The 16768-nt window shown below is 32.9% G+C and overlaps 1 protein-coding gene across 9 annotated transcripts in view; it reads left to right on the top strand.

Moving 5' to 3' along the window:
• The first annotated feature begins 4414 nt into the window (after positions 1 to 4414).
• Positions 4415 to 16768, top strand: part of LOC143083796 (uncharacterized) — a 58755-nt gene continuing 46401 nt past the window's right edge. For 2 of the 9 annotated variants that reach the window (XM_076260154.1, XM_076260156.1), the window contains exons 1-3: positions 4417 to 4640; positions 5064 to 5232; positions 13275 to 13619. In XM_076260154.1, the coding sequence (XP_076116269.1) occupies positions 4526 to 4640; positions 5064 to 5232; positions 13275 to 13619 (629 nt within the window). In that variant the 5' untranslated portion in view covers positions 4417 to 4525. Of the gene's footprint in view, positions 4641 to 4831; positions 4922 to 5063; positions 5233 to 13274; positions 13620 to 16768 lie in introns of those variants that run through there. The other 7 variants (XM_076260153.1, XM_076260150.1, XM_076260149.1 and 4 more) reach the window with 7 other exon arrangements.

Genomic DNA, 16768 nt, shown 5'->3' with positions numbered 1-16768 from the left:
ATGTCAGCTTCCTCTAAAATTTTGTTCTATTTGTCAATCCTTAGTTCTGCCTGTTTTCTATACACTTAGATGCGTAAGTTCTCTCAGTTTGAATTTCTTGTTCATTTGAACAAAAAACACAACACAAAACATATGTTCCATAATCATCTTCATCATTTGTTTTACCACAAATAACATGCTCTGTGGATTTACAAATAGAACATCGATTTGTGGATAATTTGTCTATATTTAAAAAAAGATGTCAAACAAATTTAAGTATCCTTAAATTTTTGATAATCCCTGAAATCATATTAGGGAATTTGTAGAATAATCATTAAAATGTTCAGTGATTTTGTAAAATCACTGGTCATATTTACCTCAACAAAAGACAGTAATTGTATAAAATTCAGGGATTATATATAATTACTAATGATTTCAGTGATTCTACATATTCCCTGAAAAATCAGGGATTCTACATAATCCCTGATTATACAAATTCACTGTAACATATACAAGCGCAACAATACTATGCCGTCAGCGGTTTATGACGTCGAGGTTTCCGCGAACTGGAAACTTTTATGAGAGTTATTCCGCCTTGAGCCGATAGTGAGAGTGACAATCGTTTTGATAGTCTAATTTGCCGAGAAGAAAATGAAAATTGTTTTTATATAATCATATAAATAGACATGTTCCAGAATTGGATAAAATATGTGAATGAAAAGAGAGTCAACTATACAGCAATCTAACAACAAAAAACACACAAAATGACTGTCAAGAAACGAAACAGAATCTGGATACAAGATGAGCCAATCAAATAAAATATAATACTTCTTTCCTTAATTTTCTACATGTATGAATTTATCTGTTCTTTGGGATTCCTTTAGGGTCAATCTCTTTCGTAGGTTCTTAATTGTATTGATATTTTACAAATCATTAAGAAAGTACGAAAATCAGCAATCATTCTGATCATGTCATCAAAATTCACAATCTCCGGCGCAGAGTTCATATCCGTTCCATACATGCTTTGCAATACTGCACTTAATATGCTTTTTATAAAAATATTTTTAAACTGACCATGCGCAGATTTATTTTCATATCTACATAAAGCGAAAACGGTACTATCAAGATTTCAGTGTTTATTCTCAAATGATTTGACAGAACGTGGAGATAAAAAAAAAAAAAAAAAAAACAACAAATAAATGTATTCGTATGTTTAAAACTATAAATTTGTTGAAAAATATCTAACTGAGTCCAAATTATAATACTCTCAAAACAGTTTGCTTTACTTCTTTATTTTGTCCATTTTTGAAGACTGATTGTTGCCGTCTGTATATGTCGGTTTGTTTTCTTTGTCATTCGGTCCTCATTAGCATATACTCACGTCATTTATCAATATGAATAGGAATGTAATTCGTCAAGTAGAACGACTTGAAGGACCTTACAATCCGCATCCTTTTCTTGATAAAAATAAGGATGGAGTTGGGGGGTGTACTTCCCCATTTCTTGATTCTACTGTGATACATGTAGTTGAGTTTGGCACATTTTTACACCGTCATCTGGTCATTGCTAGGATTCAAACTCCTGGGACTATATCTATTGGTTTTGTTAAATAAAACACTATACAGGGACATCCAGCCATTTTAAAAAAGGGGGGGTCCTAACCCATGACAAAGTGTGTGTGTGAGGGGTTCTAACAATATGTCCCCATTCAAGACAAAGGCGGATCCAGGAAGGCCCTGGGGGCCCGGCCCCCCTTTTGTGTGAAAAATTTGGTCGATTATATAGGGAATCATTGAAGCATGATTGGAGCGGAGCCCCCCTTAGGAAATCTTCTGGATCCGCCACTGCAAGATGCATTGATCGTCCAAAAAAGGGGGGTCCAACCCCGGAACCCTCCCCTGGATCTGCCAATGCTGTAGATGTATCGCAGTATCATGTATATTTTTAATAGTTGGTAAATTCTTATTTCATTAATTCACACTAAATGCCATGAGTAATTTGCAATTTGGATATACATTTGTGCCATTTTTATGGCTATAATGTAGGTCATTTAGACACACCAAAGTGTAAATAAACTGTGTGACATATTTCTGTATAATAAACCTAGAGCTGTTTTCTTTAACAAACACATACAAACATACGTTTATCATGTATACTATACTACTCAAAATGTAAACAACTGCTAAAATACAATGTTATATGGAATCGTCCACAATGTAAACAACCCCTAACAGCCTAATATAGAATTCGCGAATACACGGTTTCCGTTGATAATGTCAGTTTAGATGAAATAAATATAGATATGTCTATATAAACAGCTAAATAAATATAGATATGTCTATAAAACAGCTGATAAAATTCTATTCAATAGTTTTTAGTTATCAGGTTATGCCACGGCTTCAGTTTTGATTATAGACTACATAGAGAGGAGACTAAATGTGTACAAACCTTGTGTCAAATTAATATGATAGTATGATACTAAACACCTAACGGGAGGGATTGTGCCTTATATTCATATCATGAAGACATAATGATTAATCCTTCAATCAGTTTAATTGAGGTCTGGAGCTGGCATGTCAGTTAACTGCTACAGAGACATATTGTATTGTATGTCTCTGACTGCTAGTAGTCTGTTGTTATTTATGTATTATTGTCATTTTATTTATTTTCTTTTGTTACATCTTGTCATCGGACTCGGACTTCTCTTGAACTGAATTTTAATGTGCGTATTGTTATGCGTTTACTTTTTTACATTGGCTAGAGGTATAGAGAGGGGGGGGGAGGGTTGAGATCTCATAAACATGTTTAACCCCGCCGCAATTTTGTGCCTGTCCCAAGTCAGTAGCCTCTGACCTTTGTTAGTCTTGTATGATTTTTAATTTTAGTTTCTTGTGTATAATTCGGAGTTTAGTATGACGTCCATTAATTATCACTGTACTAGTATAACATATTTTTTAAGGTGCCAGCTGAAGGACGCCTCCGGGTGCGGAAATTTCTCGCTACATTGAAGACTCATTGGTGGCCTTAGGCTGTTGTCTACTCTATGGTCGGGTTGTTGTCGCCTTTCTCTATTTTATACTTTGAGTGTTATATCGATTGAAAAGTCGATCGCGATGTATCTAAGCGTTTTCACTTGAAGAAAGGTCGGTTCATAAAAAAAAAACGATCTTTTAAAACTACATCTGGAGATGGAATGTTTAAGTTCGATTGAAGATCGATCTTTCTCATTTTTGCAATACTAAAGATCGACGATCTCAGAAACGATCGATCTTTATTGTTAGTGGAAACGGAGTCTTAGATTTCTGATGAGTTTAGGTAATTATCGTCAAAATAAAAAGGATCGACATTCTTAAACGAAATTAAAATCCATGATATCGAAAGCTTAATTCTGTCTTGTCTTTAAAATATACTTTGAACAATGATATTATATAAAGAAAAATGTCTTCACTATTTTAAGAAGAATTTCTGTTCAACACATTTTTAAAAGCACTATGAATAACCTGAAATGAAATGTTCATAGAAGCATGCGTGTGTGCATTTGCATTTGCACAACGCATTGTTTTCAAACCACTGCATTTATATAACGTGTCTGTGATACTGACTGAAAACTAAGTACTATCATGAATGTGTATAAATTAATGTGCATTTATTGTAGTTTTAAACAAACAAACAACATAACAGCAAATATCGAGAACAAGGTTGTCCCTAATTTGTAAGAATATAGCCTTTACCGGCCGAACGTCTTTCGACGTTGTTTTTAGAATTGGTGCAATATGTTCCCGCCAATTCAAATTGTTAACCCCTTTTTAGAAATATTTCTTTTTCCATTACGTGACCCCATCTTTTTATTTCCTTATTTTGTTTAGATATAAACAACGCATGAGTATTCAATAATATTACTCATACTCATGGAGAAATTATTGGTCATTTTTTTTAAACTTATTTTTTTTATAGGTATTTCACAATAAAAAAAAAGCGGGACTGAAACTATTATTGCAACCTATCGTTATTATTTTCCACTCAGAAAATGGAAATATTATTAAAATAGTTTGTATTTACAACTAGGCTAACAGAACAGACAAGTTTCCAATGGATACGGACTTTAAATTAAAATATTACACTGCTATTGACTAGAAGTCCGGATTTCCAAATTCCATGAAAAGATGGCGTTTTAAATCGAAAACGAGGTCGATCATAACGTAAACCCCATATTTTATTTGCTAATTTTAAAGCTTTTACCTAGCCTAAAGTAAAAATAAAATATAAAGAAGATATTATTGGTAGATCTGAATAGAAGGATTTGTCTTTAAATAACGGTGGAATGATTTTCTCGCAGGGTAGCTAGAGAAATATTATATTTGTACTATTACCAAAGAATTCAACGTTAGCTATACGAATCCTTGCGTATAGGTCTCTGAATCGAAGTTATCAGTTTTTGTTTTACCAAAAAACTTTTATGCACCCCTACAAAACAAATGGTTGCTTCTTTGTTGGAGAAGTTCACTCTCCGGATAACGTGACGTAACGACCAGTGACGTAAAATTAAATGAAAAAAAACAGACGTTGTAAACAGACGCTCTCCACGTTCTTCCTGGCACCAGCAATTAAAGCACTTTACTTTTCCCGCTGGATTAACATTTATATTTCACTGAAAAACAATCGTAAGTAAACTTGATAAGTGACTAGACTGTAATAACATAATCCAATTGACAAAACTGAAGTACTAGAAACACAGAAATCAAAATAGTTATCGTAAAAGTATACTGTGAATCAGCTGATTTTGACACTGTACTGGGTTTAACAGGTCTCGTGCATATTTGCGTCAATAATTTATACAAATGTGATTTTTGCTCTATATATTTATACGACCCTTAGCTCTTATATGCCATGGATTCATTTTGTATCTTCTGAAAAAAAATAAAACTTAACCATCAACATGAAAGTACGTATATTTGATCACTACTTTCAGACATTAAAGTATAATACGGATTTTCCAATTTAATTTTATACTATTTCTAGATTCTTGTTTACATGTTTTATTGTTTAAAGAAAAAAATGTTAATTTTAATCTCTTATTTTCACAGCTTCTCACATGGAAAAGCGTTCGATTTCGTCTGATAGAGCAGGTGCTCGTCGGACAACAGCAGACGACAAGACAACATCATGGATTTTAGTTCAAGATAGTAGTGGCGAAACAAGATTGATGACACAGGATGAACTTGAAAGATGTCACAATGTTCCCAGTTTTATAGGGTATGCAAATAAATAATTATAATGTTTGAACTCGAAAAAGTTTAGAAAGAGCATGTTGATCCGGTCGACGTGTTTTTTTCAATATTACAACCCTGTTACTGACACATGTGGTATTGTACAGCTAGCATATCTATTTATCCTAGCCTCCTGTCTATTAGAAGTGAGGGGGAGGACAGGGGTAAGGGAGACAGGGAGAAAGGGGGTAGGAGAAAGGAGAAAGGGGGTGGGAGAAAGGAGAGGAAGGCTGGGAGAAAGGAGAAAAAGTTGGAGAAAGGAGAAAAAATAAAATATCCCTCCTTTTAAAAAATTTTCTAATATTTCAAGAAAAAATATCTCAAAAGGAGATGTTTTATTCTAGTGGGAGAAAGGAGAATGGGGGTAGGAGAAAGGAGAAGAGGGGTGGGAGAAGGGAGAAGGGTACCCCCCTGTCCTCCCCCTCAGAAGTCAATGGACTTTGAATAAACACTTTATTTAATAAGCGTTCTTAACGTTGATTCAAAATTATGGTTTTGATGTATGTTTGAGTGAACTAAGGGAGATACAGTACTTCTTCCAGATAACATGTGATATTTTGAACCCTAGGAAGAATTCACCCCTATGATTTTAATTACATCTATGGTTTGTCCCAATAGTTGACCGTTGTACACTATACTTTCAAAATCTGAATTTATTGTCAAAAAGATTGCACTATGTCATAACTGGGTCAGTATGTGTATTAATTGTTTTCCATAGGCGGTAATGGTAATGTTTTCCTCCGTAGCTCAGTCTTCACGTTGAACTGCTAAATCTACAGGCCCGCAGCTCAATTTTTGAAAATTTTTAGTTAGATTCTGTTGGCCTGTAAGTCTGATTTTTACAGGCCCAAGAGCAATTTTACCAGCCTAGGCTGCCTGGGCTGCCACTCGTCGTGAAGGGGTAGCTCAGTCCATATTTTATATTTGGATATGATGGCTTTTCAAGGACTTAGGTTGAAACGTTGACACTTAAATTTTAATTATGGTTTTTGCATTGTCTAATGTCTAATGACTGAATATTACTTAATTAATTTTCTTCAAAAAAGTTATAAAATAACTATAAATCCAACTCAAATATAAAAAATATCCAACTTAGAGCATCCAAACCAACACATTAATTTCAATGACCTTGACCTTCGACCAATTATACCTTATTGTTTGACCAAGAACCTCAGATCAAAATACCCGTCTTTTTATCTTAAAGTTCATGAGTTGCACTTACATATCACTAATGTCAAATAACTCATATGCAGTATGAATCAGGTCAGTCAAATTGAACAGAACATCCAGAAGAAATAACAAGTAATTAAGAAAAATAAAATGATGAATATGTAACAAAAAAAATAAAAAAAGATATTAAAATATAAATATATATGGTTGGGAACGTAAACAGTGTTTAGGGAAAAAAGTATATCAAACAAAAATACTGAACTCCAATGCAAATTAAAAAAAACAGACAAAATCAAATGCTGTCAATGCACTCAAAGAAAAGTGTTTGGTCATACGGGGTGAGATTGTCAATATATCAGGCCTTGAATTCACAAAACTTTTTAGTCAGTTTTTTTGTACTCGACATACTCCAAAATCAACCAATCAAAATGCTGGATTTCACGTTTTCGAGCATGATTTTTGTGCTCCTAGCACTGATCAAAGGTTTATGACTTCAACCCAAGATCTTCTTCCTTATTTGTATTATTTTAGTACGTTTTCTCTTTACAAATTAGATTTTGAATAAAAACATATTTCACTGCACTGAACATTCCTGTATGAAGTGTGACGCTTGTATATGACACAGAAATAAGGCGTAAAAATCATACTATATCCAGGTGGCATTGCAATGTTTACAAAACGCATGTCCAGGCGTCAACCAGGCGTAAACCAAGTAATAGAAAAAAGTAAAATCACAAAAATACTGAACTCAGAGGAAAATCTATTTGGAAAGCCCATAATCACATGGCAAAATCAAATAACGAAACGCATCAAAAACGAATGGACTAGAACTGTCATATTCCTGATTTGGTACAGGCATTTTCAAATGTAGAAAATGGTGGATTGAACCTGGTTTTATAGCTAGCTAAACCTCTCACTTGTATGACAGTCACATCAAATTCCAGCAATGTTAATTCTGATAAAAAAGATGTGAAATTTGATGTCCCCCAAGGATCTATACTAGGTCCTCTATTATTTGTCTTATTTATAAATGACCTTCCCCTTTGCATTAAAAATTGTAAAACAGACTTGTATGCTGATGATACTACTCTTCATATATCCGGGAAAAGTATTGAAGATTTACATGATGATGTTCAAGAAGAATTTATGCAAAGTTGATTAATGGTGCAAAATGAATAATATGTTCATCAATACCAAAAAAACTAAATGTTTGGTTACTGGAACAAGTCAGAAGTTATCAACCCAATCTTTTCAACCAAATTTAGTAATAAATTCAGAAACACTACAACATTCATCAATTGAGAAATTATTAGGTGTTAAAATTGACAGCACACTTATAGCTGGAAAAATCAAATTGATCAAATTTGTGCTAGCATTTCATTAAGAATATACCTTCTTTCTAAATTAAAGAAATTTTTAGATATTAATGCCAGGAAAGCATATTATAATTGGTATATTCTGCCTCGCATCAATTACTGCTGTATTGTTTGGGGAGAATGTAAAAATGAAGGGATAGTAAGAATATTAAAACTTCAAAAAGGAGCAAGATTATTCCTGATGCAGACCCTTTATCCCCATCAGCCCCCTTATTTAAAAAACTTGGATTGATGACAGTAGAAAACAGAATCAAATATCACAAATATTTATTGCTATTTAAATGTATGCGATAAGAAGCACCACAGTACCTATTTCAAAAGTTTCAACACATAAAATAAAAAAAAATCCCTTCCAAACAAATTATAAAACAATACTTGAGACAGTCCCAATATTCAGTCTGAAATGATTGCAACTATTACGATTTTAATGACTTGTATATTATATCTATTTACTACATGCAATCTGTAACTGTTTTATATCTTTTAATCATGGTACATGTACATTGAACTGTTATGTCTATACAATTGTGTTTATATGTTGTATGTTTGCTTTTTTCTCATATTATTATTATTATTATTCTTTTACTTGTATTGTATACATGTATATGAGGGCCTCAGGGAAGATTAGTAATTGTAACTAACTGTGTTTACCCTCTTTAAATAAAGAATTTATTATTATTATTATTATTATTATTATTATTATTATTATTATTATTATAAGCGTAACTGAGGCGTAAACAAGGCGTAAAATTAGGCGCAATATTTTAATGAGTACCCATGGTCCACAAAAAAAAAGAGGTGTAATATGCAAATGAGTACCCCTGGTCAATAAATAAACCAGGCGTAATATCCTTACATAATACTACACTTATTCTAAATCAGTGTATTACCAATTATTAGCTGTGTACTCTTCTGTATTTGATACAAACTTCTGTACTTTTGCTTTTATATCTCATTGTTGACAAAAAAACTTTAAATATTAACCATTGAAGAAGCTAATATATAAATAAATATATTTCACACAGACACTGGCTCAAATAAGTTTAAGTTTAAATAAGAATTATGACATATAATTTTTCTTGAAATAAAAGTGGCATTTTAACTAAGTTTTTTTTTTTTAAATTATTGTCTTTTGAACTAAAATATAAATGATATTATTCACGGTATAGCAATATAATATTTCCCACAGAACGTAACCAAAAGTTAGCGTGCAATAAATTCTAATATTGCACTTAAGTGCAATAAATCTTCAAAATTCATAAGGTCATCAATGTTTAAATCTTAGTTTAAACCAATTTTTACTTATGAATATTGGGGAATATTATTGTCCCTGGTAGAACAAATATTGCACTCCCAAGCTCGTGCAATATAAAATTCTTCTCAGGACAATATTCCCCAATATTCGTGCAATAACCCTATCAGTACTGCCATTTGACTTAAATTAAATTTTTTAATGTTATTATCCAAGGATAAAGGTTTTGGGATTTCAAATTTTCTGGTAGAACATAAAACTTAATAACTTACATGCAGTTATACTCACATAATTATTATTAACCATGTATACTACTACCCTTTAAGGGCATCCGAAACAGTTTCAAGGGAGTTAACTCTTGGTCGACGTTAAGCGTTTGAATTGATCCCGCAAAACGTCACTTTTTTCAGGACGTAATGCGTGTAATTTTTCGTAATTAGAAACATAATGTGGATTTTTCGATGCATCAATTTCTGTTTCTCCCGCATCTAACTTCTACACCATTAATATTAGTGCATTTGATTCTAACAGGATAACAGTCTAATAAAACCATAAGAAATAAAACACATTACTGTTTCTGTGAGATCTTCAACAAAATATTGTATAGTTAGCAATCTCAAGATGACTGACCCTTTTGGTGTTAAAAATATAATGGATGTCAATTATCATTTTTGATATGAGGAAGGCGCTACCTTAAATGCTATCTTAATACCAAGACTATGTCCTATAAATTGGTTGATTGTTGGTTGCTTGACGTCCAGTGGCAAATATTTCGGCTTCCGTCTGTCCGTCGTAAACATGGTACAGCCTATTATCCTAATGTCATGGTTGGTTTTTTTCATGATGGTCAAACGATCTGTATTCTTTTTTGTGAACTTTTTGAGTTACTTAAACAGGGGTGTTTTTTCACAGTCCGCGCTGTATCTCAAAAACGATTTATGATTATTGCTACTAAAAGTTTTACACACTACTTACTTACAATGCATATGAATCTGAAGATCTGTATACTTTTTGAGGATGATTCAATTTTATTTTCAGAGTTATTGAGTTTATGAAAAAGAGGGGGTTTTCACATGTCTCAGAAACTATAGAAAATTATTGCATAAAAAAATTCACATACTTGTTAAATTATTTTTAAGATCTAATTTTTGATAACTATTTACACTACTGGGTCGATGCCACTGCTGGTGGACGTTTCGTCCCCGAGGGTATCACCAGCCCAGTAGTCAGCACTTGGGTGTTGACATGAATATCAATTATATGGTCATTTTTATAAATTTTCTGTTTACAAAACTATGAATTTTTCGAAAAACTAGGGATTTTCTTACCCCAGGAGTAGATTACCTTAGCCGTATTTGGCACAACTTTTTGGAATTTTGGATCCTCAATGCTCTTCAACTTTGTATTTGTTTGGCTTTTTAACTATTTTGATCTGAGCATCACTGATGAGTCTTATGTAGACGAAACGCGCGTCTGGCGTATAAAATTATAATCCTGGTACTTTTGATAACTATCTGTATATTTTTTCGTGATGATTCTTCATTTTGAGTTCTCAGTGAATTTTTATTGAGCTACAATTTGGTATCATAGAAAACATGTTGTGATATACAAAATTCCTTTTGAGCAAGAATAAGGAATGAGTCAGAACATACTTCCCATGACTTCCTGTACCACCCCCGTGTTGTTTTAAAAACATGTATTGTGGGTTTTTTCATAAGACGACGAGCGTATCATGCGTTCATAGTGCAGCTGTTTATTTTGTTCTTTTATTTCTTTTACAAATATATTAGAGAAATGACAGAATGACATCAAAGAATGACATCAAATACAATGCAATTTCCAATATTATTAATATTTCCGAAAGGCATAACTCTTTTAAAGGATAGTTGATATGCGCTGATTTTCGAACGTGTCCATACGATATCATTTTAATAGAAATTTGGCAAGAAGTGTACACTTGAAAAATCTAATTAACCATAAGGACCGGAAGGACAGACAGAGGAATGAACGTGCGATATTTTATGTACCCCGCATAATGCGTCGCGCTGTGGTGAAAAAAAATATATAGTTATAATTTACCAATGAAATTACGCATAAGTAATATGTCCAGTCCTCTAGCTATTAATTCAATTGTTTTTGCCAAATCAAAAATTGTAATAGTTATGGTATAGTTTCTCTATCTGGACAGAAGCATCCTTTAGCATATTGAAAATTCTCCTTTATAAGATTTTGTTTTGTTTTCTGACAACAACAAACAAGAAGATGTGGTATAATCGCCAATGAGACAACTCTCCACAAGAGACAAACATGACACAGAAATTAACAACTCAGTACAGGTCACCGTACGGTCTTCAACAATGAGAAAAGCCCATACCGCATAGTCAGCTATAAAAACTGTGAATTTTAAAACTGTTTCTAATTGCCGAGTCTTTAATTTTAAAAGCCGTAAAAATTATCAATAGTCCGTAATCACTTTTCTTGAGGTATTTCTCACTTAGACCACAAACAAAGAGATGTATTTATGAGTTACATGATTTTATGTCCGAAAACAACATTACCGGGTACCTATTTATAGGTAGCTCTTTACAAGCAATATTTATACATTTTGAAAAATGTCTCCAGTAATTTGCAGCGATAATGTTGAAAAAGTCTGCCAGCGACGTCGTGCACTTTAGCGCTAACGTTGAGGTTACAAAGGGGGGGGGGGGGGAGGGGGGGCGCAATTTTGAGGATAAATCGCGTTTATCATAGAATCAAGCACGGTGACATATATTTTTTATTTGAGATTTGGAGAAAGCATGACAAAATGCAGTTTATACAGAAAAAGGATAAAAATGACATTTTCAGAAACACTTGATTTCCATATTTTTTGGATTAAAAAAATACCACTTTGAGCATCTGGTCCGCAAGGTCAAGCAAGGCTTGAATAATTGTATAGTCATTTGTGTAGGGATTTATTTTTTTCCTTATTGTCACTTATCACAGCTTTAAATTGAACCCTATCTTATTAATTTACGACGAAGAATATTTTCTCTAAACATTTTATAACATTGCCTGCCTTTTTTACAAAATTGCACAAATCCCCAATTTTCAGCCTCAATTTTCTCGAAAACCAGCACGGTGACCTATGTTTTATTTTGTGTTTTATTTTATAACTTGCCAAGGCCTACAACATATTTCAAAACTATCAAAATGACATTATATCGAAAAACTGTATCGGATGCCCTTAATTCACAATTTTCATTAATCAATTTAATTCCATAATTCCAATTTCAAATTCTTCCAAAAAGCACAAAACAAGCTAGTTATCCCTGAATATGTGAAGCTGCCTGGATTAGTCCAACTTTTGCACTAAAACCAAAGAGCCAAATTTTGAAAAAAAATCCCATGATCCTTTTAACAAAGCATTATGGGTATTTTTATTTACACCATACCAACAGTTTTACGCCCGTAAGAAAATTTACGCCTTGGTTATTTCAATTTATGCCAGGTTTATCACTTTTTTCTATGCCCGTAAGGACTTCAAATTTACGTTTCCTGCTCCCTTACGCCTGGATTTAGAGGCGTAACTACCACTCACGCCTGGTGTACGCCATATTTCCAGGCTTAATTCGCCTTATAATTTCGTACAGGTTTATACACGCTTTTACTTATAGCTTGTAACAGTATGGTGAAATGGTTGATATACAAGTAGCTTTGGTAATTACTAATTATTTGACATCAAATACATTTTTTTTCTTGGAAATGGAATCAAACAATAACTGTCTTAGTTTGTGTGAATATATGTTGTTTAGTAGACTTTAGAAAAATTGATATTCACCTCGACAGTTGACCTCTTTAATGCTTCCTCAACAAATGTACAACTCATTGTAATGTAAAATTAGTATGTTTTTCTGTATAAACCTTTGTTCAAGTTAGGTGATACCAGAATAAAGTGATATGCTGAACTGTATTAAAGTGAGCGAATATGAATCAATCATTTTTTTTTCAAAGTAATAAAAACACATATAATTATTACCTCATCAAAAGATAGTAATTGCATAATATTATACATGTTTTTTGCAAGTGAAAAAAGCTATTTAAAATTAAAGTCTTTAAATATACAAATATAATATACTATAGATAATGTTATGTACTAGCCAATTGAGAAATGTTTTGGAGTACAAATGTATGTGATTGTGATCTCAATGGGCTGATTTTGCTTCTCAAATGGCAATACTTGTTTTTCAGTTCTGGCTTACCAGTGAATATAAGTTTACCAATACAAGAACAAAATAATAACAGTGATTGTAATATTGAGGAACCATCAGAAAATGCACCAGATATCAACAATAACCACATCCATCAAATGGTCAGTACAACTTATACAGATGACAGCATTGAAACATTACGATCACAACAACACAATATGTCCATGGAAAGACCGTGCGAGACTGGGCTAAGTTACAAAAATCCACCCATAGAGCTTGTAATGGATGAGGATTTAGATTCCTCTTTAACACATGATGGAAGTTTGTTAGAGCATATATCTCGACAGATAGCTATCCAACAGCCCTATTTAAACCCCGATAACAAGTAAGCATATATATATATACTGAACAAAACTGATTTCACGAAACAATTAAAATATAATTACGCATACATAAAGTTAACAGGTTAAATGGGTTTCTTCTTGATGACATTGATATGTTTTTTTAATGTGTCTGCTCTAATGTGTTATACTTATTAAGTAGTAATAGAATACACATAAAATTATTAAAAGATGTTGTATAATATAGTTCCTTATAATATATTGTTTTGAAAACTTGAAATATGAATTTAAATGTTCTGATCTATTAAAACAAGATTCTTTTCTGAAACAAATGAAAAAAAAACATGGCCACTGGCACTGTGGTAAAAAATAAAACAGTAGGTAGGTAATTCATGTGGTCTGAGTACACAGTTATCGTCCCTTGATTTTCGTTGTTCACGAATATAGTCCTAGTGTGGACAGTGTGTTACTTGTCATTTTTTTTTTTATACCCCTTCCAAATTTATTTATTTATGTTTTATGCCTCAAGTAGCAAGAAGGGGGATAAAACTACACTGTAAAAAAATTTGATTCATGAATTATAATGCAAAGTAGTGATTTGGTCCAGTTGAAAAAGGTCAGAAATTAGCATTTCGGAAGCTGTCAAAAGATTTCAAGACCCCCTTCACATAAAATTGTCCATATTTTGAGTTAGAGCAGATGAAGTTTTCTATAATTTTGATATAATTTGTCCCAAAAGTAGTACAACACACTGTAAAAATATTATGGAGAAAGCGCAGGTGGGATTTTTTTTATTTCCATTTATTGTCTAAAAGAAATGCACTACGAAATAACTGTGTACTCGGACCATGTGTAAGAATTTTCATTATAATATATAAAATATCATGTTTTATCATACTTATGGTTATATTTTACAAAAAAACGAATACTTGTGTTTAATTCAAATGTTTCCCACTTTGCCAAATAAGGGGAGGCAACTCAAATGCAAGGGCAGATAATTCAGATAGTGTTACTTTTACAATAGAATGTGTTAGGAATTTACCCATTTTATTATGTAGCAAGAAAAAGAGTCCGGTGACCCCCTTTTTTCTTTTTCTTATCTAAAAGCATAATATTGGAGTGTAGTGTGAAAATAAGTCCTGTGACCCATTCTTTTTATTAATGTTTTTAAACAAGCAGGACATAAACTACATTTTGGCAAATAATTAAAAAATTCTATGGATTGTAATTTAGACACCCCATCTACCTTAAATGAATATATTAAATTAACTATTAGATTTTTTTTAAACATTGGAAGACAGAAAAAGCTTTTCCTGCCTTATTGATCAGCAAAACATGATCTTCAAAAATTCTCAATGACTGGACACATCAACGAGGGGGGGGGGGGGCAATAAGGGTCTGTTATCATGTTAACAACACCTAGATTTTGGCAAAAACAGTTAACAAAAAATGCAAAAAATGCTAACAACAATTAACAATGTGGATTGAAAACAGTTAACAGCTTAAATTGATCTCAGATAAAAGTTAACAACATCTTGAAAAAAGGGCAATAACAGGTTAACACAAAAAGGTATTGCTCCCCTCATCAACTGAATCCCTATAGAAGTTTTATTCTTATAGCTAAAGAATGATAGAAAGGTTAGGCAGTGATTGCTAAAGCCTTTGATGAACAATACAAGATATACAAAAGTTCTCTTTCAAGGAAATAATCATCTGCCAGCTATATGAGGCTTCAACATGACAAATGTTAGACAATTCAACAAACTGTAACAACTGAATTGCATGTTCCTGACTTGTTCAAGTCTGCTGCAAGTTTGTGGCAAACAATTCAGTTTCATAAGGGATGTTTGTGGGTTGGAACAGGCACATACATAATGTGGCAGGGATAAACATGTTTATGGGTTCAACTGTTGGAACAGGCACATACATAATGTGGCGGGGATAAACATGTTTTTGTAGAATCCTCACCTCCACAGAAGTTAACAACACAACCCAAGAAAAAAACTATAAAATCAGTTGAATAGGGCTAAACTAATCAGATAGTTTAAAAAAAAAAGCCATTAAAAGTAGAGTTCTGCATGAGAGTACCAACAGGCCTAGGTACTGAAAGCTAATTCAAAGCCTGGCCGGTATAACTAATAACATCATGAATCTAAGACTAAAATATCAGTACACATCAAATTCAGTGTAAAACGTTATTGATAGTGGGACAATACATAATCTAAATTGCAAGGCAAAATATGGGTATGGACAAAATGTAGGACTGTAAGTGTTAATTAATAGGTGTATAGCAAAAATCTTTAGTTGGGTTTTGATTTATTGATAACAATATCAATATTCATTACCCTTTTGTAATAGCTCAAACTTCTTAACGAAATCTTTTTATATATGATATATAGGATTTACTGATTTAGTAAAAGGTTTTTATATACTGCAGAGATGCAACTAATCGTCGGACCCGTCGGACCTAAGGGGCAGAATTTATGCAGGTCCGGCAAAACTCGTAGCTGTGCAGGACCTGATGGCCGGCAATATTTAAGTCCGCTTGGGTCCGCCAAAACTGAAATCCCCGTCGGCCCCGGCAGAGTATTTTGTTTATAAAATTGCGATCATCTTTAATAAAAGTAAATGTCCTGTTCCCCCGCATTTTCTAACTCCGGGAACCAGTATTTCCGCCCAGTAATAGTCTTTCGTACCTTGTCCATCTCGCCCCGAACAATTCTCCGTATTTCCGTCATGTTTTTTGTTTTAGAAATTCGCTCTCTAGGAAGGAGGTCTATTAAGCATAGTTGATAAGTTCAGGAAATATGTCATGGCCGATAAAATTTGTAAGTGGGTCGAATTTGATTTTTGAGTGAAAATATGGGTCTGGCAGAAATTTGATGGGTCTGGCAAAACTTGGTACCCTGTAGGCCCCATTGTCTGACAGGAAAAAAAAACTGTTTGCATCTCTGATATACCAGCAAAATTTTAACAAAAAATTGTCATATAATGGTACCACATCATCGTCAGTGTCATCCGAAGACGGATTGTTTCTGGATAATAACTTTTGAATAAGTAAAAAGAAATCTATAAAATTTTAACACAATTTTTATAACCACAAAAGGAGGCTTGTGATTGTATTTTTGGGTTATGCCATAATAGCAAAAAATTTACACTGTTTAAGTCTTTTTAAGTTTTCTAGAAATATGAC

This window comes from Mytilus galloprovincialis, chromosome 7 (assembly GCF_965363235.1).
Source record: "Mytilus galloprovincialis chromosome 7, xbMytGall1.hap1.1, whole genome shotgun sequence".
NCBI classification, from domain to species: domain Eukaryota; kingdom Metazoa; phylum Mollusca; class Bivalvia; order Mytilida; family Mytilidae; genus Mytilus; species Mytilus galloprovincialis.
Note: the sequence above shows the minus strand (reverse complement) of the source record. Positions and strands in the feature narration are given on the sequence as shown.